The sequence below is a fragment of the Apium graveolens genome, chromosome 3 (assembly GCF_009905375.1).
Source record: "Apium graveolens cultivar Ventura chromosome 3, ASM990537v1, whole genome shotgun sequence".
Classification (NCBI taxonomy): domain Eukaryota; kingdom Viridiplantae; phylum Streptophyta; class Magnoliopsida; order Apiales; family Apiaceae; genus Apium; species Apium graveolens.
The window spans coordinates 16,042,519-16,064,033 of record NC_133649.1 but is presented as its reverse complement, the minus strand read 5'-3'; the positions used below and the strand labels follow the sequence as shown (position 1 = coordinate 16,064,033).

General features: G+C 34.3%; 4 protein-coding genes across 6 annotated transcripts; 3 read left to right on the top strand and 1 right to left on the bottom strand.

The window, feature by feature from the left end:
• The first annotated feature begins 287 nt into the window (after positions 1-287).
• Positions 288-1,567, top strand: LOC141711828 (protein MIZU-KUSSEI 1-like). The gene has a single exon (XM_074514516.1). The coding sequence runs from the start codon at positions 676-678 to the stop codon at positions 1,426-1,428; it is 753 nt and encodes a 250-aa protein (XP_074370617.1). The 5' UTR covers positions 288-675; the 3' UTR covers positions 1,429-1,567.
• A 6,157-nt stretch (positions 1,568-7,724) lies between these two features.
• LOC141711827 (uncharacterized) lies at positions 7,725-11,703 on the top strand. 2 transcript variants are annotated; one of them, XM_074514515.1, is made up of 9 exons: positions 7,725-8,062; positions 8,167-8,248; positions 8,801-9,112; positions 9,232-9,611; positions 9,944-10,043; positions 10,225-10,278; positions 10,355-10,441; positions 10,735-10,863; positions 11,140-11,703. In XM_074514515.1, the coding sequence occupies exons 1-9, from the start codon at positions 8,007-8,009 to the stop codon at positions 11,446-11,448; spliced, it is 1,509 nt and encodes a 502-aa protein (XP_074370616.1). In that variant the 5' UTR covers positions 7,725-8,006; the 3' UTR covers positions 11,449-11,703. The 2 variants fall into 2 exon arrangements, with proteins under 2 accessions (XP_074370616.1, XP_074370615.1); XM_074514514.1 differs by having other exon boundaries at positions 10,732-10,863.
• A 542-nt stretch (positions 11,704-12,245) lies between these two features.
• LOC141711826 (AP-1 complex subunit sigma-1-like) lies at positions 12,246-16,406 on the top strand. Of its 2 annotated transcripts, XM_074514512.1 has the most exons (7): positions 12,246-12,380; positions 13,542-13,628; positions 14,673-14,764; positions 14,889-14,997; positions 15,086-15,121; positions 15,902-15,988; positions 16,072-16,406. In XM_074514512.1, the coding sequence occupies exons 1-7, from the start codon at positions 12,273-12,275 to the stop codon at positions 16,141-16,143; spliced, it is 591 nt and encodes a 196-aa protein (XP_074370613.1). In that variant the 5' UTR covers positions 12,246-12,272; the 3' UTR covers positions 16,144-16,406. The 2 variants fall into 2 exon arrangements, with proteins under 2 accessions (XP_074370613.1, XP_074370614.1); XM_074514513.1 differs by lacking the exon at positions 15,086-15,121.
• Positions 16,407-16,608: 202 nt separating this feature from the next.
• On the bottom strand, positions 16,609-18,914 carry LOC141711825 (protein LYK5). The gene has a single exon (XM_074514511.1). The coding sequence runs from the start codon at positions 18,826-18,828 to the stop codon at positions 16,786-16,788; it is 2,043 nt and encodes a 680-aa protein (XP_074370612.1). The 5' UTR covers positions 18,829-18,914; the 3' UTR covers positions 16,609-16,785.
• Positions 18,915-21,515: the final 2,601 nt, after the last annotated feature.

Here is a 21,515-nt window from a genome sequence, read left to right as displayed (position 1 = left end):
TCTCTCTCTCTTCTTTTTAATTTCCAAAAGAATTTCAAGATTTGTTCTAATACTAACAAACACGTCTCCATTAAGCTCAACTAATCGTTTAAGAAAAGACAGTTTTCTTCATCACAAATCAGGGACCAAGTACTTCTTCATGTTATAAAGTTATTCCGATACAATACCAAAGACCAATACCATTCATGCGTGGTTGTTATAATTAGTTATAGCATGCAAGATCGTATAAAGTGAAAAGGATGGAAGTATAATAGAGATGGAGGCTAATAAAGAGATGGAGCAAGGGGATGTATATATGGCTACGTCCATAACGAGTTGGAAAAATCAATCAAGGGAACATTTTGCAGGCACAGTGTGACACACAGGTGACTCCAAAGAGGAGGTCCCCGCGCACCCTCTTGGGCAGAATTATTGCGACCATCCAACCATGATTCTGTCCTCATTTGCCCCCACTACCCCCGCCCTTTCTTTTTCATTTTCGATCCTCTATCTTCTATTTCTTTTCCTAATCAAACTGCACTTGTATACTTAATTGAACACATTAGTAACACACAATTATTGTAAAACCTTTTTCCACTGGATCTCTTCTATATATACTTCCTTAAATTCCTTCAACTTGTACATACAAGAACATACTCTCTCTTTCTTTCACTTCCTCGTTTGATTCCTTAAAAGATGAGGACCATGGTAGACTTGGGAAGTCAAAGAGGCCCAATAGGCCTCCACATAATGGACACGGCCACCTCTGTGGACTGCCATGAAGTCCGTTTCCGGAGAACATTACTCCGTTCACTCATAGAATGCATGGTCCCTGCATGCTGTGCCTACCAGCCCACCTTATCAGACTACTCATCTTCCTCCTCATCCACCAGCAGCATCGACTCCTCGGAATTCACATCAAGTTTTAATAGCTCAACAAGTACTCATGCATCCACCGTAACAGGAACTTTTTTGGGATACCGAAAAGGCCGCGTAAGCTTTTGCCTACAAGACGGTACTAAAAATTCCCCTCTCCTCCTCCTGGAACTAGGAATCCCAACATCTTATTTAGCCAAAGAAATGCAATACGGTTTGCTCCGAATTGCACTAGTGGAGTGTGAACGTAGACAAAGCCATGTCAAACAAGTGAATGGCTCGCTTTTTAGTGTGCCACTTTGGTCCGTGTTTTTCAATGGGAGGAAGATTGGGTATGCTAAAAGGAGGGCCGCAACAGAAGGTGACGTGAGAGTTCTGAAAATGATGCAGTCGGTGTCTGTTGGCGCTGGAGTTCTGAAGGATGATAATAATAAAAGTATAGACGAGAAGATGTACATGCGGGCTAAGTTTAAAAGGGTTAGCGGGTCGATCAACTCGGAGTCGTTTCATATGATTAACCCTGAGGGGAGCTCCTGCTGTCAGGAGCTTAGTATATTTCTTCTAAGAGCATAAATGTAACTTTAGTACTGTACACAGTACACTTGAAGATGCAGTTCTAATAATTGTACAAAGATATATAATCGGGCCCAAAATCATGCAAATGTAACTCAACCATTCCATTTTGTGTTAACTAGTGGCAAAAGTTTGTACTTGTCTGCCGTTGCAAATTGTCTTACTCTGGTAAATTTTGCAAATTCATCAAACAAATTTACAAAGTTTATCATATAGATAGGCTTCATAGTTTACAAGAATATATTTCGTTTAAGTATACGTACGAAGAGAATTCAAGAATGAAATAGTCATATTCATCAGAAGTTCGCAAATTTGTAAGTTTATGATATTCTGTTTGCATAGTAGCCAAAACTTTTTTAAAATTAAACAATGTTCCGATTGATTATACAATGACAGTATGATGGTAAAAGTCACGAATATGAGAGGATGTTTATACGAAGCTAGTTGTTAAATTATGGTTAAATATGGGTTTAATTCGGGTCTCAGAACTAAAGCAGGAGAATAAAAAGAAAAGATTGAAGCTGGCAGGCATGGTATCTAAATTGGATTTCCATGAATATTGAGGATAAGCTTTGTGTATATATACAGAGAAGTGCAATCAAATCAAAGTTAGGGCGGGGGTCCTATATGTTAGGGATATGTTGCTAAACAAGACAAGATTTCATTGTGTTGTCTGTCCCCCCGCCCCTTTCGTGCTTTCAAATTCAGATCTTTAAATCTGATTCATGTTCATCAATCAACTCAGTTTCTTGCGGTTTTAGCACTTGAAATTTAAAAAGATGTTCTTATAAGCTTACTGGTCAATTAGTTAGGTTAGTACTTATAAACTTACTTTTCTCGGCCCAATAACTTAGGTTAGTATGATTGTTGAGTTGATCACGACTCACGAGTATGAATGCAATATTCACAAGGGGATTCATAAGCTGATGCAAAATGATTATATATATATGTATAATCTGTAAACGATAACGGAAACAAAGCTGATATGCTAGCTGCAGTGGTCCAGATTAATGTAACATTGCGGTTGTGGGGATGTGGACAATGCATGCACACGGTCGGTTGTGTGAGTAGTTATCAAGAGGCGACACAAGTGGTGGAAGCACCAGTTGTCCACCCTCCCTCCCACGTGATTGACATTCGTGTTCCATTGCTCCGTCCCACCTTTCTCTCCCCCACCCCATACCCGTATATCCAGTCACTCAGTTATCGTCTTCAGTCAAACCAAATTCATTACACATGTATATACCAGATAATTCAGATATCTTGAGTGCTTAAGTTGTTTTATTGGACGCAAGTTTATTAATCACTTTCCTAAAAAAATTGCATAATTTTTTTTTTGTTTAAAATATGAGAAATGCTATGTTACGAAAAACCGTTCCAAAGTTGATTCCAAAATATTTAACTGCCAGCATATCAGTGGTTATTATTTTATTAATGATACGGGCCTCATGTAGTCATGGACTCATGGGCATGTATATATGATTTGAACCCATGACATTACGCCATGTGTCATTTTAAATATATTTTGGAACCATTTTTAGATATCTAGCACTAATCTTACAATATAATGTTACTAAATCAAAAAATTATTATCAAGTATCAAAGTTTATAATCAAAGTACAATATTGTCTGTAGAAAAAAAAATAACTGTAAAATATGTTTTCCATTGATTTAGTCTTGCATGATTTAAAATTCTAGTAGACATTAAAATTGTAAATTAAATGTCAAAAAAATTAAAAAAAAAATCAATTTGGATTATATATAATGCAATTAACTAATGCTAATTTGCAATACTAACTGTACTGGTAGTGCAAGTTGAATGAGAAGATCAAAATCAAATCATCTACTAGTTTTAAAAATGGACAGGCCGTTGCCCAAGCTTCGCAGACTTTCAATAAATGTATATAGTCACAGTTTGGGCTTTCAAAAGCTACCCAACCCAATAAAAGCAGAATCAATGTCAGTCTCTAAATGTTTGTCCAGTAAGAAATTTTGGACATGCCCAGTGTGATTAGCTCAAGAATCAAGTCCAAACTGTATCTAAACTGTTTGTTTGCAATAAAGTAAAAATCGAGCAAATGATTTTATAGTGATAAGAAATTACTTGAAATGATTAAATGAAACACAAATTCGGTATAATTAGAATGTATACTGATATTCAATTTAACAATCTTGGAATATCAGTTTAAGGAAGTTAAGTAGAGATTGATCGGATTCTAATAATAAAATTAGCATAAAAGTTCGTGCGAGGCAAGGACATGTTTATATATAAAATAATTTTTTAAATATATATATATATGTATAATTTATAATTGGAAAACATTTAAAAATATTTTTTTACTTTATTTAATACTTTTACAGTAATTTCGTAACATCACATTTAATTCTCATAAACCAAATATTTTAATAGAATATATATAATAATATTTGACTAAGTATCTAAATGATACAATGCCTTCAATAATTTTAAATTTGTAAAAATATTTCAGTACATTTTTTATTATAATTTGATAAATACTATTTATTTTACAAATTTATAAGTTAAACCCCGTTTATTTGTTATAACCTTGGATCAGGGTAAACTCAAGTACATGAATCATGATTATATATTTTGGGTTTATCGTATATTGATCTAATAATATTTTGTAACTAACTCAAGAATTATATATTACTGAAGATTTAAATGTTAATTCATCTTAACTCAAATTTACTACATTCGATATTCTTTTATAAATTTGTGTATTTTTTTTAATTATGTAATTAATAAAGTGATAATATTTGAATTGACTTTAATATATATGCACAGTTGCACACGCATATATTATTTTTAATATCAAAATATTCTTGAAAAATAATATTCATGGTAATTTTTAAAAATGTCCTTGAATTATCCACATATTTAGTATTTTATTTAACATATTGATTGATATAACTTTAAGTTTCAGTTTAATATAACTTATAAAATCTTGTGTTCTTGAAATAAAATCAAGTGAAACACAAAAGTATATAATTGTTAAAATACGGATAAAATGTCACCGCGTTAAACCCTAAAAAAAGCTCTATTAGCCTCTCTTTTTTTCTAGCCGCCGTTCGGGGCTTCCATCGGTTTTCACCGGTGGAAAGCCCCAAATCATCTATTTTTCTTGCTTTGTTCGTGTTTTTCAATAATACTCCTCCCCGGGTAAGAATTTTTATCGTTCAAGATTGTATTTTTGTTTGATAAAATCTTTGTTGGGTGAGATTTGTTCCCAATTTATTTGGGTTTTGTTTATTCTCTCCTTGTGATAGCTTGGTGTGTTTTTTTGGTGTGTTTTGGTGTGATTCGATGTCCAGGAAGTTAGATCTGCCGGATTTTCAGAGGTTTGATTCAGTGATAAAAATTTATATGGGATTGTAATTACGATCGATAGCTCAAACTGGTTTTGGTGAAGGCGATACATGTGTATATATCAATTTCAACAAATCGCTTGATTGTGTCTTCATAAAGACTAAATTAATCAGCGATATGATCTGTTTTATGTTTGTTCGACTCGATTGTTCTTGTAGATTCCATATGGCTTTTCATTATTGAATTAATTCTGATTTTGTTCAAAAAAAAAGTGAAACACAAAAGTAACTTATAAAATAATATACACGGTAATTTTTAAAAATGTCCTCGAATTGTGTACATATTTAGTATTTCATTTAACATATTGATTGATATAACTTTATGTTTCAGTTTAATATGACTTATAAAATCAAGTGGCATAGTTTCAGAAGCTGTAATCACCACCCAGACACTACATTCAATTGCTGAGAGACTACATGCTGGGGTAGATTTTGATGACACCAATACAAATACAGGGGTTTCATCAATTTCAACCGAAGACCCTGTGCAAGATACTCTAGCTCATTCATGTGTCCAACAATCTTCACAGATTGACAGGTTTGAGGGTAGCCCTTTTGAGGGGAAGCTACCTAAATCCTCTCCGATTCAATTGGAGGTTCCTCTAGCAGGGACAACTTCCCTCACAAGCATGCCTGATATTGCTTTGATAATTGAAACTGAGAGTACAATTGTCAATAATCCAGCTATTGCAGAAATGTGCTACAGACTTATTGTTACATAAGCTACTCACTCGATGGATAATAAGTCATCATCCGTCGGGACTATAATGAGTCATTCGTCGGGACTATAAATCTTATCTGTCGAGTGCTACATTATTTCACTAAGTAAAATCTACTAAAATATTTTATTCATGAAATCATCAAGTACACAACATATACACAACATTTAAACTCTTTGTTCTGCAAGAGCTTGCTCTGATACCAATTGTTAGTCCCTAACAATGCAACAAGAATTACAGAAGGGGGTTTAATGGAATTCTTGAACCTTTTTTAAAAAGATATAAAATGTTCTATCTTAATAATATATAAGTGTTTGATTTGCAAAGTGCGGAATAAGAAGTTAGTAAAATCAAAACACAAGTAATTAAAAACACAAGTCTTTAAAAACTTCCTGGTGGATTTGAATGTATCCACCAGAGATATATATTATATCAAGAGAACTCTGTGTAGCAAGATTAGCTCACAGCTGCTTATAAATATGAACAACTAAGTTTACAGAGAAATGCTAAGGATACAGCTTACAATTGTTTCTCTGAGATAATGTTCTTAGTCTTGTTCTTGTTGTTCTATTTGCTACTTCTTGGTTTATATATCACCAAGATTACAAAGTAATAAGATAAGATAATAAAACAAAACCTATCAACTCTAATACTATGCTGCTTCATTACTCTATTCCAGCATCTTTGAATATCTTCATAATAGCATGGAAATGGCAATGCTTCTTTGTTCTCTAAAACCCAGTTGAATAGGCTTCCACATTCCTTTTGCATACACTCGACGCACGTGACTGTGTTGTCACTGTCAACAGATGTTTGAATTGATTATCTGTCGGGTACATGATCATCCGTCGGGTTGCCTTGTTGATCATCCGTTGGGTTGCCTTGTTGATCATCCGTCGGGTTGCCTTGTTGATCATCCGTCGAGTGGCATTGTTGTTTATCCGTCGGGTAGCTATCTGGCACTTGACTTCATTTCATTTATCCAGAATTACAAGACATCATCTATGTACAATTAATCAACATATTCTGCATATCTAATTAAAGTCAACATGACTTGAGTGCTACTACAGAATCTAAATAAGGTGTATGCAGAAATGTGCTACAAACTCATTATTACACAAGCTACTCACTCGATGGATAATAAATCATCATCCGTCGGGAATATATTGAGTCATCCGTCGGGACTATATTCCTTATCCGTCGAGTGCTACATTTTTTACTAAGTAAAATCTACTAAGGTGTTTTGTTAATGAAATCATCAAGTTCACAACATATCCATAACACTCGAATCATGCGAGCTGGGCACCTGAGCACGTTATGTGTGCTGGGCACGTAGGCTAACATCACCTTATAATCAGGATTAGTGGGTTGCAAGCCCCCCACATAACTTTCAGCCCACATTGAGGGTGAATTAAGAAGGCTATCCACATGCGAGCTGGGCTCGTGTGCTCGCTTCTAGTGGAATAATAAAAGATAGGGCCCATTTTTTAATTTAAGAAGAGCTGGTGCGAGGTGACCATGTCGGCTCGCATTAGGTGAATTTGTATGAAATATGAAAAATAACTCAAAGATAACTGAGTTGTTCGTAAATTTCAGGGCCGACACGGGAGATTACTATAATCACGAGAAGAATTGCGGAGATATTGCGAGATTGTAGGAAGCGTATGGGGGAGAAAACGATGAGTTGTTATATTGAACCAATGTTAAACAGGAGAGGTGAGTCACGCCTTGAAGTTGAATACAATGCATATGGTCAAAACACGTATGCACAGATGTTTGGACCGTACCGCTGCTCAAATCTTCCCCTCAATCTGGTACTCTGTTTTTCTGTCGCGTGGGTAAAGTTATTAATAATGCCAGCACACTGCATTCACTTAAATTACTTCTCCTGCACAAACATCGCCTGAAATGATGTTATTTACACCGATTTCAATCAAAAATCTACACTTCACAAAGGTTACTAACACTGTTTATGTACTAAGTAGAGATAATTCAACATTTTTAATCGCTACTTTTTTAATTTATAAGCATTTTTTGTCCCACTGAAAATGGAGTGTACAAGTAATCATGCATGCAGATGGTGGGGAGAAATCGTAAAGGAGGAAAAGAAACGAAACATATGGGCCCATTTCTCAACCTAATCCTTATCATTAGTTCACTTCCATTATTATTTCCCCACATTCTTTATCGCATAATTACACTCATTGCTACCTCTCTCTCTCTCTTTTAAGTAATCGTAACCTGATAGCATCTTAGTTAATTTCATTTTTCTGCTTCAGTTTTTTGTTTTATTCTCACACTCACACGCACAGTGTGTTGTACATGTTAGAATATATTCTCTAAAGATTTCAGAGTAACGGGTTGTTTGACACTAGTCTGTGGTTGAGTTTATTAGTTTGTGCAAGGAGTACTTGTACTATTTAATCAATTAGTGTCGGTGCTTCGTCTTTGTTACAGTGAAACAATTAAGCTATGCTGCGTGTCGACGGCCGCTCTTCCTCTGATCAACCCTCCTCCACTTTGAAGTGGTACATATTATTTCACTTTTTTTAGTACTTTATGCTAAACTAAGTAGTAGGAGTAGTATGTTTATAGTTATGTTAAGTTCCATTAAACTTGATTCTAATTGCAGCAATGCTCCTCAACAAGTTGAGTCTCCTTTGGATCATCATCTACTTAATGTATCACCCAGACTCTCCTTTCAATTCTATTATGTAAGCACATTTCAACTCAAACACTGATATTTATTCGTGGACTATGCTCAAATAAACATTGTTAGCTCTACCTCTGATCAATTTTCTTAATGTGGTTATGTTTTATAATATCATCTCGTATTCATTATAAAGTGATTTCTCAGTTATAACAGGTTTTCTGGGACTTGGGGGGGGGGGTTAAATGTGTACTGGATAACTAAATGAATATTTTCCTGTCCAAAAAAAACTAAATGAACTTTTCGTGTACTGGGAGAAAAATGAAGCTCATTGAAGTCAGAGATCACTGATGATCTGTGTTGTGATCTTTTTGCATTTTATTTCGTCGCAACTTTTTTCTATATAATTGAGCTTACTTCTAGTAGGAAACTACTGATGCAAAACCACATACAACTAATAAGCAACTAGCATTAATATGTTTGTATATTCCTCGGAAACTGTTAGTTATAGCAAACATTGGTCGAGTTATGTGATTGATCAAATTTTTGCTCAATGTATTTTTGCTCAATGGCCGAGCCTTATCATACCTAATGCTTAAATCTTTGTCTGATGTAGTCTTCTGCAGAATTGTTAAACGAAATCATCACTATTGAGGATGAAATTACTTATTTAGAACGTTATCTTCTTTCTCTCTACCGTGAAGCTTTCAACCAGAGTTCTCATTCCCTCTCCGGGAAGTGTGAAACTGATCTCCAGAACAGGTTACTAACAGAACCAAGAAATATCACTGATCAATCATGCTCGACTCTGGAGTCTAACTTCTCCAAAGATGTACCTGTTCATCACCATTGCATTTCCTCTCTGCGTGCTTCTACTGATTCAGATGACTGTAATCGTGTTGGCATGTTTATTCCGTCAACTAAAAGGGTCAGTAAACTTAAGCACCTTTATATATTAACTATGTATATTTCAAGACCAAGGAGCAAGTCTTGTTATGCACTTCCTGAAAACCTATTGATGTTAAATATTAACTATGTATATTTCAGGATAGGGTGGTTGTTGAACATGGCCATCGAAGTCTTGCAGATTACCTTGTTGCTTCTCGCATCGATAATAACCTTAACAGACCTGATAGACTTTCAGAAGACATTATCAGATGCATATCTTCTATTTACCTCAAACTGGCTGACCCTGCTCGAAGTCAGAAAGGGCTTTCAGCTTCTTCTGTTTCATCATTCTCCTCCTCAAGCGCATTTTCTCCCAGGTCAGATTCATGGAGTCCTCATTTCAGTGAAGAAGCCAAAGGTCACCAAATTCAAGGGTTGAATGTGAAGGGCGATCCATATGCTACAATGTTTGAAGTTCTTAAGTTAAGTTTAAACGATGATAGTTTTAACTACGCAGCTAGAGTGCTTCAAAATTTCAGGTATTCCACTTGAAAATTAAATATCTGTAATATAATAATAAAAGGTTACTTATTCCAGTTATACATACTCATAGCTAGTCCCAGACTCCCAACAATTGTATTGTGCTAGGAGCTGAAGCCTATAGATTGTAAGCTCTTAGACGAGTTTTATGAAAATACTATATGTGGAAGTGCAACTGAACTTGGGTATATATAAATACCTATCTTTACTCAAAATAAAAAAACCAGTAGGGTCACCTGACATTCTGGAACCGTACAACCCCGGGAATCTTAAACACTGGTTCACAAAGAAGATCTGAGACATCCTTCTCTATTTTGGATTTTTTGCGCAGGCTACTGATCAACAATCTTGAAAAGGTTGACCCAATGAAGATGACAAATGAAGAGAAGCTTGCATTTTGGATTAATATTCACAATGCCTTGGTTATGCATGTATGTCTGGCCCTTTTTCTTTTATATTTTGTTAACGTGAAGTCGCTAAGCTTGTATCAGAACTGCAGTTCATTTCATCTGCTAGTGTTAACTTTACTCTTGTTTTACGCAACTCTTAAATTACACTAGATTTATATCCTATTATACTTCTATCACAATATTTTGAATCCTTGTGTTACAGGCACATTTAGCCTATGGAACATCAAACCATGTGAAAAGTGCCTCAATTCTGAAGGTGATGAATCATTTCTGACCTTATCTAGCTACATATAGTACATTGATTGTTTAATGATCTTCATATCTTTCTTCAGGCGGCTTATAATGTTAGTGGACATTGCATAAATGCAGATATTATTCAAAGCTCTATTCTGGGAATAAGATCACACTTTGCAGCACCAGTATGTCCTATGAAATCATTCACTGTTTGAAATATTTATTAGCATTATGTGTGAAGAAAAAACTATGGCTGACAGCTGAGCAGAGTAGAATCTGGGAAAAATACCTGATTACCTGTTAATCAATATTTCTTGTCTAAGCCAATTCAGCATATCCGTGTGTTCATATTTAGGAAAAAAATATTATGGATTTAATAAATTAAATTACTAGTTTATACTGCTGTCATTGCTCAGAGAGATGTCTCTTTAAATTAGAGTTGCTAGTTCTGTGGTTCGACTAACACATATCATAGCAGTGGCTAGATACACTGCTGTCTCCAGGAAAGAAGTTTAAACCAGCAAGGACCAGACATAAATTTTCCATCGATCATGTTGAGCCACTTGTTCATTTTGCACTCTCTTCAGGAGTATGCTCTGACCCTGCGGTATGCTATTCTGATCTTTTCATAGAAGTAATAATTTTATACCAACATATTAAAACTGAAGAGTTGTAATTGTTAGGAACTGAGAATGCAATTTATTTCCCCCTTCCTATTTTCAAATTTTATAGTTTATCATCGTTGCGTAGAATCTCACAATTTCTTTCCAAGGGAAAAAAAATTCAAGAAATTTTTTCTTAATAACATATATTACATTGTAGTTGATCCAAGTCTTGTACTATCTAGTTCGATAATTATTAGATCATTATTTAATGTACACAGGTTAGAGTATACACTGCAAATACGATTTCAGAGGATTTAAAACTTGCTCAGAAAGAGTTCATTCAGGCTAGTGTATGCATTAACAAGGAAAGAAAGATTTGTCTGCCAAAAATCCTCGACTACTTTGCAAAGGACACTTCGCTAACCATGCAGGCTCTTCTGGAGATAATTTATGCACGTTTATCGGAAAATCAACAGAAATCTATGCTAAGATGCATTCGAGGCAGGCCTGACAAGTTTATCAGTTGGTTGCCACAGAGTTCAACATTTCGGTATGTGGTTGACAAAGAAGTTTTCAAAAAAAGATAAAAGGCCAGTTGGATAAGTTAAGTTTTTGTATTTATAAGAACTAGTAAAGCCTGTTGAAACAGTGATTGAATTTGGGGATGAAACGAAAATAATGTACAGGGCAGTCTTGGTAGAGAGATGTGAATGGAGCAAGAGCTATTCTTAAAAATTATTGTTCACGGTTGCTTGTGGCTTAGATTAGAAAAATGTTTGCTGTTTTATAGCCGGGCGTTGATCTTTTTTATTAGTTCCACAAAATTTCCAGACTTCAAATTATATTTATTGGTAGTTATATCGCAAACAATTCAGATGCACACACTTGAGCTTGCTTGGTTACACAAACTCGGCTTTTTCATAAAATTATAAGCTGTGACGGAAGTTTAAGAACATAAAAATTTCTATATGAAACTTGGTTATATCATTGAATTTTTCAGTTTTGGCTCAGATTATTAATATCATAAAAATATAATTAAAAATAACTTGTTTGTATTGTTCTTACAAAGGAGTATCTTTTTCTTAATCAATAAATAAATTGGTTTACTAAGATAAAATCGAATTCAAATTATGCAAAAAAAAATAAGAAAAAGAAATAATTGGCCATGCAGTATTCTAAAAATTTTCGATTTTTTAAAAAAATTCCGATTAATTTTTAAAAAATATTTGACTGATTTAATTTTTAAAATCTGGTTAATATTTATAAATTATTTATAAATTATACATTTTATAATAAATAAGTTAAATATATTAAATATTATTTAATGAGAAGATTAATTTTCATTTGCCGATTAATCGGTACGTAAGCATTAGTACTGATTACCTATTTTAGCAACGCAATTAACAAAGAAATGATCCCTATATCGCGGAACAACAAAAACAGTGGCCACCTTTTCCCATTGATCCAGCGACAAATTTTGTCACCCCCACTGATCATCATCATCCCCTCTTCTAAAATGGTACGTCGTCATTTTTAATTGTTTACTGCCTTATACTTTTGTGTTTGTTATTCGCTAATTATGTTCATCAAGAAATTAATTCCTATTTGATTTATCTAATGCAAGAAATTACTCCAGGTGAAAAGTGAGTTTTACTATATGATTACATTTTATCATGGTTTTGTTAGTCTGTATTTGATCGAAAACAACTGAATGGTTGTTGCGAAATTGGCTTCTGGTAGGGACTTTACTCTGCAGTTTATTTTGGGATTATATGGTGATGCATTTGAGAAAAACTCTGTTTGAAGAAATTGTTGACAATAATTAATATAGATTATGCTTTCCGAGTAGTGTTTTGGGGCAGCGATTGAGTTTTTTTAGTTTGAGATAATATGTCCGCAGCCCTTGGGGCCAAATTCCAAAAAATGCAGTTATCAGTACTCCCTCCGTCCCCTCAATTCTTCTTTACAGACGGGGCTTCGGCACGCACTTTAATGCTCTTATTAAATGTACTTGTATTTTTTTTAATTTTTTTTTCTTCTAAATAAAAATATAATGTTTAAACTTTTATACAAAAAAGAAAAATTTAAAAAAAAATTACGGAAATATATTTTATAGTTGCCTTAAAATGCGTGTCAAGTATGTGAAAAAAAAACTGTAAAGAAATTAGAGGGACGGAGGTAGTGCATGTACTCCAAATTTGAAGGGTAGCTTACTTACCTGCTAATTTGCATTGTATTGGAAGTATTGTGGAAACTAATGCAAGAAGAAAAAAAAAGCCTCTTCTAAATAGAGACATTTCTGAGGAATATATAGAATTTCTTCTTGTCAAAATAAGATGTATACTAATTTACTCCAGATTTGTTTTGATAGAAATTCCTGAATGTCTTTAAAAATAAGAGTTCATATTTACTGTTTAGAGTATCCGGTATCCTAAATCCTACAGGGTTGTATATTGCTTTGTTAAGGAGTTGTTTCCTGGAGTTTTTTGTTGGAATGTTTATATCCAAACATATGGTCAACTCTGACCAAAAAAGAATGTTCGACAGTATTAACAAGTGAAAGCTTCTGAAATCTCGAGTAATCATACTGTTATTTACACTTCACATTGTAAAGTGGTACGAAAGGTTCAGATTCTGCGTGCTTATTATAGCCTTACTAATGGTTAATATTTCTGTTCAGATTCATTTTGTGCTTCTCATTAGCAGACAGGGGAAAGTAAGGTTGACTAAATGGTACTCACCTTATTCCCAGAAGGAAAGGAGCAAGGTATTTATTCCGGTATTTTATGTCTGTACATTTGTTATTTCTTTGCTGCATGTTTTCCGGATTTTCTAAAGAATTGTATACCCAGTAAAAATTGTAGTAGCCAAGTGTCTAGTAGCGATCTGCTACCAAGTGTCTACTAGCAATCACAATCTGCTAGGTCATGGTTTGAACAGTGGAAATAGCCTCTTTCTAAAAAATAGGGCAGGGTTGCAGATGTCAGCACCTACCCCAGTCATGGCTGATGTGGCAGCCTTCTGCGATGGATATGGCCTTTAGATACTTTGGTTTATATACACATATTAGACTTTGATCTACAGAATTCTTGAAAAATTTAGTCCTGAAGCTGGAATGCACAAAGAGAGGAATGAAATATGTCCGTTGCAGTCGAAAATAAGTATATCTGTTGACAGATTGTTTAATTATGTACACTAACAAAGGATGACATTAGATTAATGCATCCTGGCCTTGTTCTCTCCATCAAAATAGTTTAATGCTCAACCATATCAATCACAATTTAGCGAGAACTGAGAAGTACAATATTGTTTTTAATAGGGATTTGGCCAATTTATCTGACAGTATTCTGACCTGATGTCAATTTGCTCAATTGTCATATTTTGATCCGAAAATAAGATATATGGTTTTAAATAGTCAAGGCTTCACGCCTTGGGTTAAAATGAAATTAAGCGCAATAGGAAGGAATGGCAATTAGCGGATGTGTTAGTTAAGTATGGAAAAAGCACAATTAGTTTGTACTTTGTAAGTGACTATCAAGATCTAAAGTCCCTTTCTTTTTCTTTTGATTGCCATAAGAAATGTGATGATGTTGTGGTTCAGCATTCATTTTACAAAAGAGGGCTCTTCTATATCAGTTACATAACCTCTTATAATGAATAAATGAACATTTGGCATCAAAGTGCTCCCTACAGTGACTGAGTTACTTCTGACACTAATCTTTAACAGTATAACCAGAAACCTGTAATTTTATCACTTTGTAAATGGTAGTATCTGATTAAAAACTAATCTGGCTGTGGATATTTTTTTAAGGTAATCCGAGAGCTCAGCAGTCTGATTCTCACCCGAGCCCCAAGGCTCTGCAATTTTGTAGAATGGAGGGGATTCAAAGTTGTGTATAAAAGGTATGGGCAAGCTATAATCCAAATCCAGTTTTGGTTCATGCTTTTACTTGCATGGTCGTGTATTATAAACAATAGTTATAGACAGTACCATTTTCCTTCTATATCTCTTGTTTTCTTTGTGCAGATATGCGAGCCTTTATTTCTGCATGTGCATTAATCAAGATGATAATGAACTAGAAGTCCTTGAAATTATCCATCATTATGTGGAGATTTTAGATCGTTATTTTGGAAGTGTGAGCCCTGCGAATACTTTAATTATCATAAATTATGAACTGCTTAATTTACTGTGTGATTGATTCTGATGTCCACTGTGATTATTAGGTGTGTGAGCTGGATTTAATTTTTAATTTTCACAAGGTAAAGTTCATCTGTCTGCGACATTAAGTATACTTATCCCCTTAATTTGTTGGGGTAAGCAGTTTTCTCTTTATCGAAAAATTTGTGTTTCACCTTGGACATTAAACAGTTATCTTGCTCTAAGTATATCATTATGGAGAAGGTTTGGTCAAATAACCTGGATAGAAAACTCAAAACAGTTTTCTTCAGGTGGAAACTTAACAGCAGATGTCTAGATTATTAATGCAGTTAGTTTGAAAACATGTGTTATCACCTCAAGGATACCCTTGAAAACCCAAAATTACTCTGACAGGATGATTCTTTGTGTCTTTCCTTGGCCTTAATTTGTCATGCATTACAAATATGAACACACTCTTGCTAGAAAGGAAAAACATTTTTCTAGCAGCTAAACCGTTAGTTTGTTATATATTAGGTAATAAGTCATGTATGCTCTTTATTCCAAGGACAGACTATTTAGGTAATAAATTATATGGACAGACTATTCAGACAGTCCCCCTTTCCTGGCCACTCAAATCTTTCAAGGAAGTTTAGCGCTTCAACCACTATACTCTGTGTGTTTGTGTGATTAGGAATAATTCTTTTGTTTACATGTTTTTGGTGAGAGAATCTTTCCTTTATCTGTCTTATGAATTTGGAACTCTAAATTGAAATTACAAGAATCAAATATCTTTTTCTTAAATTTTCTTCCATTTATTTTACCTCAAGAATGTCAGTAGTTTCCACTGCAGTGCATAGGTTGCAAATAGATAGATAAATTGATTCTAACAAGAAACTTGACAGGCATATTTTATACTAGATGAAATTTTGATTGCCGGTGAGCTTCAAGAATCAAGCAAGAAAACAGTTGCGCGTTTAGTCGCTGCACAGGTAATTGCTTTTTCTTTACTGTTTTATCCTGATGCAACATGTTGGAAAACTTGAAATTTAATTAGCTACTAATAATCATGTAGGACTCATTAGTTGAGGCTGCTAAAGAACAGGCCAATTCTGTGAGCTTTATAATATCCCAGGCGACCAAATAAAGATTAGAAGCTCTATATGATCTTTCTACATGCAATTTCAGCAGGCTCCAAATAATGCTTGAAATGTTTCTAGTATTTGTCTAAGTCGCTATATTGTCATGTAATAAAACCACACACACCCGGTTTTACAATGTTATGCAGGGTCCAAATAAAGCTTGAGAAGTTGAGAAATATTTGTCAACTTTGCCATTTAGTTAATCCATGTGGGGCAGGCTTTTTTGTGCTAAGCATATTGGATAAAATACCCATGCTCATTCTCAGCTTATCGAGTTTTTTTATATATCTGTTACTTGTATAGAATTGTATAAGATTTCATGCAAAAATTTCTTTGGACTAGGTGCCTGGAGCTCTTCTTTAATTGCTTAATTGGTTGTGATAGTATTGCTCTGAATTTAATAGTAATTGTTGTTACATACATGCCGAAATCCCAATAGTTTATTATAACACACAAAAAGCCACTTCAAGTTGATTTAAACAATCTCAGTTGGTATTGGTAATGGGTTTAAACATTAGTAACATACTTAAAAGAATATGTGAATACATTGGAGGAAGGTTCAAATTCTATACACCCTCAAGGAGTAGTAGTTCATACAATACAGCTAGTAGTAAAAGCAGCAAAAAATTGCTGAATCTTGGGTTTTATTATCTGCCATGGCTCATCGACCTAGAGTACTCAAGTTCGTCAGAGGGATCCCAGTCTAGAGAGGAGGAATGAATCTTAGATAATGTCATAAAAACCTCTGCAGATGAGGGACGGGAGTTGATATCATCAGCAACACAGCTCCTGGCCAGCTGCGCCATGGAGTAGGCCAAGTCTAGTGGGTACTGTTTTTTTAGGCAAGGATCCATAAACTCTCCGAGCTTCTCTCTCACATTCTCCCCTCCAAGTACCTCAACAATGGTAGCAGTAAGCAATTCGTCCTCTTTTCCCGTCTCAGTGCTCTTATGTTGCACAGCTTCTTTACCAGACAAGAGCTCCAACATCACCACTCCAAAAGCAAACACATCAAGTTTAGGAGTAATCAGCCCATTTTCAATGTACTCCGGAGCCATACACCCATAGGTTCCTACCACATGTCTAGTCAGTTGCATACCTCCTCCCTTCTCACTGTCCATTAGAGACCTTGCAAATCTAAAATTTGCAACCTTGGCCCTTAAATTGCTGTCCAAAAGTACATTGCTAGTAGTCAAATTCTTGTGGATGTAAGGAGGGTTGATACAGTTATGTAGATAATTTAAAGCATCACCAATGTGATAAGCAATTTGAACCCTCTGAATCCATCCCAAAACATTAGCACCAGCAGATACTGTGTCATCCATCTTCACAAGACTTGGCTCGTGCAGCATATCACTAACAGAGCCTTTCTCTGCATACTCATAAACAAGGTAAGTGTTACCCTGGTGCACACAGTAACCAGAAAGCCTGATTATATTAGAATGATTGATCTGCTTGAGTATACTAATCTCAGTCGAAACATCCCCTCTCATTATTTTTACAGCAGCAGAATCTCCATTGAAAAAACCCCTATAAACAGACCCTTTAATCCTATTTGCTTCCCCGAAATATCCAGTGGCCTGCTGCAACTCCTCAAACTTGTAATGTGCAAGAGATCCAATAGCATACCTCACCCCTTCCGATGAAATAGACCACGACGAAGATGGATTCCCCCCTGCCTCTACAGGCTTTTGGTAATCACTATACTGATTAGGAACCACCAAAGTAGCTTGACTAGCTTCTTTTCTTGATTGCCTGCGGAAAAACCAGACAAAAAAACCGGATAAAGACCCAAGCAGGAGCAAGCCAGCCCCAATTCCAACTCCAATATATACCCATTTTTTCGAAGAATCATCATCATCATCACCAGTAGGAGGATTAATAGGTAACGTAGGAGAAGCGGGCGGGGGAGGTGGAGAAACTGATAATTCCAATCGATTAGGCTCTTTCTTGAGTGGAACCAACAATGGTGTGAAGGGGAAAATAATACTCTTCTCATCAAGCTCATTTGCTTCCAAAACACTCATATTATTAGCTCCACTAACACTCAAACTACGAGCAATCTGATTAACAGTATTACCCCAAGTAATAAGATAAGCAAGAAGATACTTATAGCCATCATCAACCTGTTTTTTACTCGGACAAGCACATCTAACAGGCACATTCAATTTCATACCAGCAACTAAATTTCGATAATTATAAGTATTCTGAGAGATCAATGACTGGCAAGTAGTGAGGCCCTGGTAAGTATCGTTGGCCACACTGAAGTACGTTTCTCCCGTAAACTTTAACGAGTAGTTAGTTTGGTGCTGGTAAAATGGTCCACCAGGGGCTTTGGCCCCGGAACAAGAGCAGGTTATAGGGACTATCATTAGAGTGTCTGGCTTTATAAGAGAGTCTTCAGAGAAGTTGTTGAGCCTGGCAACTTCAGAGGAGTTGGTGTTGAGGAGATTAGCAATGGATACAGGGGTGTTGTAAGTAGGGGTTGATCGGAAAGTGACGTAAGAGAGGCAGCTGGGGGTGGTGGAACAGTTGTATCCTAGAGTTGTTGTGTAGTTTTGCAGACACTGGAGTTGCTTGTTGTTGACATATGATTGTTGGGCTTGGGAGGTGTGGAGTATGAGAGATATGCATGAGATGGATAGATAGAGTAGCAGCCAGTGGCCGGAGTTTAGGTTGTTTCCGGCCATCGGAAAGGAGAGTTTTCCGGTGGGAGAATTTGATTGAGTTTGGAGAAATAATTATGGCAGTGGTGTTAACGTCTACCTGGTGATAATGTGATATTAGTCATATATATGTACGATAATTAGTTGGAGACCTTGACTTTTGTAACATGAGCCATTTAATTGAGTCAACAAAATAATGTTCTTTATTAACGCGTTTGACTGGCAGCTATTTTCCCACTGCGCAGTTTATTCCTGTGGGGAGCAGTGTTCCCCGAATCGCTAAGCGTTTTAGCGTAATAAGGTATTTTCGAGAGATTAATCGGCAATTCGGAGATTAATTGAACCGATTAATCGAAACATTAATCGGAAGAATGTAAATATTATTTTTAATTTTTATAATTATATAATGATCAATATATCAAATATTTATTTGACAAAAGAAATTAGAATGATATTAAACAATATCTACATATTTGACATTCGTTATGTACTAATTATTGAGTTTATAATATTAATTATATTTCAATTCACACTTCTAAATTAATTACAATATGTCATTTTTATATTTTAAGTGAGAAAATTAATATATTAGATTACTTGTTATTTCTTATCAATATTTTTTATTAAAAATTGGCATGATATTATGTGAAATTATAAAATTATTGAATTAAAATCATAAAAACGTCAAAAAAAATAATTTTTTACTTATTTTCCGCCTAAACCGCCTAGGACCGATTTTTGACCTTTTAAAAAAAATGTCTAAATTACCGTCTAGGTCCAAGTCGGGGGTTTTACCATCGCCTACCGCCTAGGCACTGCCTAGTCGGCCGCCTAGACCGATTTTTAGAATACTGATGGTAAGAAAAGATTGTTGTCTCGCCGGCGAGGATCTAGCAAGTGGCACCAGGGGACACGTGCCCCCATAAAATCAAATTTTACGTTTTTTTTATTATTAATATTTTTAAATTTACATGAATGTATCCCTTCAAAATTTAAAAATATAAAGATATTTTCTCAAAATTTATTTAATATCCCCACTAAACATATTTTCCTGGATCCACCCGTGTTGCCTCACAAAACTTGCAAGTTATAGTGCGTTAATAAACGAAGAGCAGCGATGGGTATCGTACAAAAAATAATATTAAAATAACATGGATGGGTGATGTATAATTTTAAAATATTTTAATTGAAAGTATTTATGTGAATATATGGAGGTTCATTTTATTAATTATATGATGATCAATTAAAATATGCCATGTAGCTGGGGCTATATATTGATTCGCTCAATGAATAGTATGGTGCTCTCTTCGAAAAAAGTTTGGCTAGAATTTGGTTTCATTAATAAATAAGTCAAACATGAACATAATTTTATGATTCGATTTGTAAATGAGTTAAACTTGAGAATATTATAATTCGGTTCGAAAGTTTTGACTAAAATATTCGTGAACAAATTCATTTATATAGTTCATGAATAATACACGCCAACATGTTCATTATAAACTCGTAAAAATGTTAGTAAGACACGTTTATCACACATTATTTAGTTATATATAGTTCTACAAATAAATTTATCAATTTTCATTTATTATTTTGATATTTTCATATCTACATGTTTTAAATTATAATACATGTTGGAAGGTAAATATATAACTATAGTATTTTGAAATCATTTGGACCCAATTATGGGTACTTAGCATTTCTAAGATCTCATATAAGAAATAAGAACATGGTTAGCTACTTTTTCTTTCTGAGTTACAGGGTGAAAATTAAGGCGAATTGATTAGCTGAAGAGGCTGAGACAATTCTAAACATAAAAAATCAATATATGATTTCACTAATCATGGAATATCTTATTGAAAATGATACAATATCTTTGAGATCTGAGTATTTTCAGATATAAAAATTTGTTGAAAGGAATATAATCTAAATTTTTATTCGAAAAAAAGTTAGAAATTTAAGTAATTAAAGTAAAATAAATTATATCATAAAATACATGCAAAAAGTCAAAGTACTAATTTTAGAAATATGTTTATGTTGGGGTTGAAATAATAACTAGCATCATAACCCGTGCCAGGCACGGGTCATTTTCTAAAATTTTTTTATACATTATGCAATTATAATGTTTGTATAGCAACTCTGACAATATCCTTATATAGCCTCTTAAGTCAAATATTGAAAAAATAGAGATAAAATTTATCTCCAACAAGCTCCATGTCCCCCTCTATAACATTAGGAGCTTCGAATGCTTCCTCACTTTTAGGAGTGAATATCCTCTCAACTATTATTATATTATATTTTTCTTACCCGTTATTTTATATTTAATGAATGAATATAAACAAGATAGTAAGTGTACGTTTAAAACGAAAAGATTAAACTTAATCTGTAGAATACCGTTAGTATATTTACAAATAAAAAGTTACAAATTAACATATATGTTGAATACAGAGTTGACCAAAATCTTGAATTTTATTTAAATAAACTATATGTACTGCTCTATATTATTACTGAATTCACTACTAACTTACAATTAACTTACTCAATTTAAAAAGATAAAAAATGCATAACTGAAGTCCGAACGACTTACAATCATAATATACAATAATGTAAAATTTACATTATTGTTAATATTGAAGTTGGTTTTAATGAAAAATATTAGTTTTTGAAATTCAACGTATGTATGTAAGGGAAAATGTCAGTTTTTTATTTACACT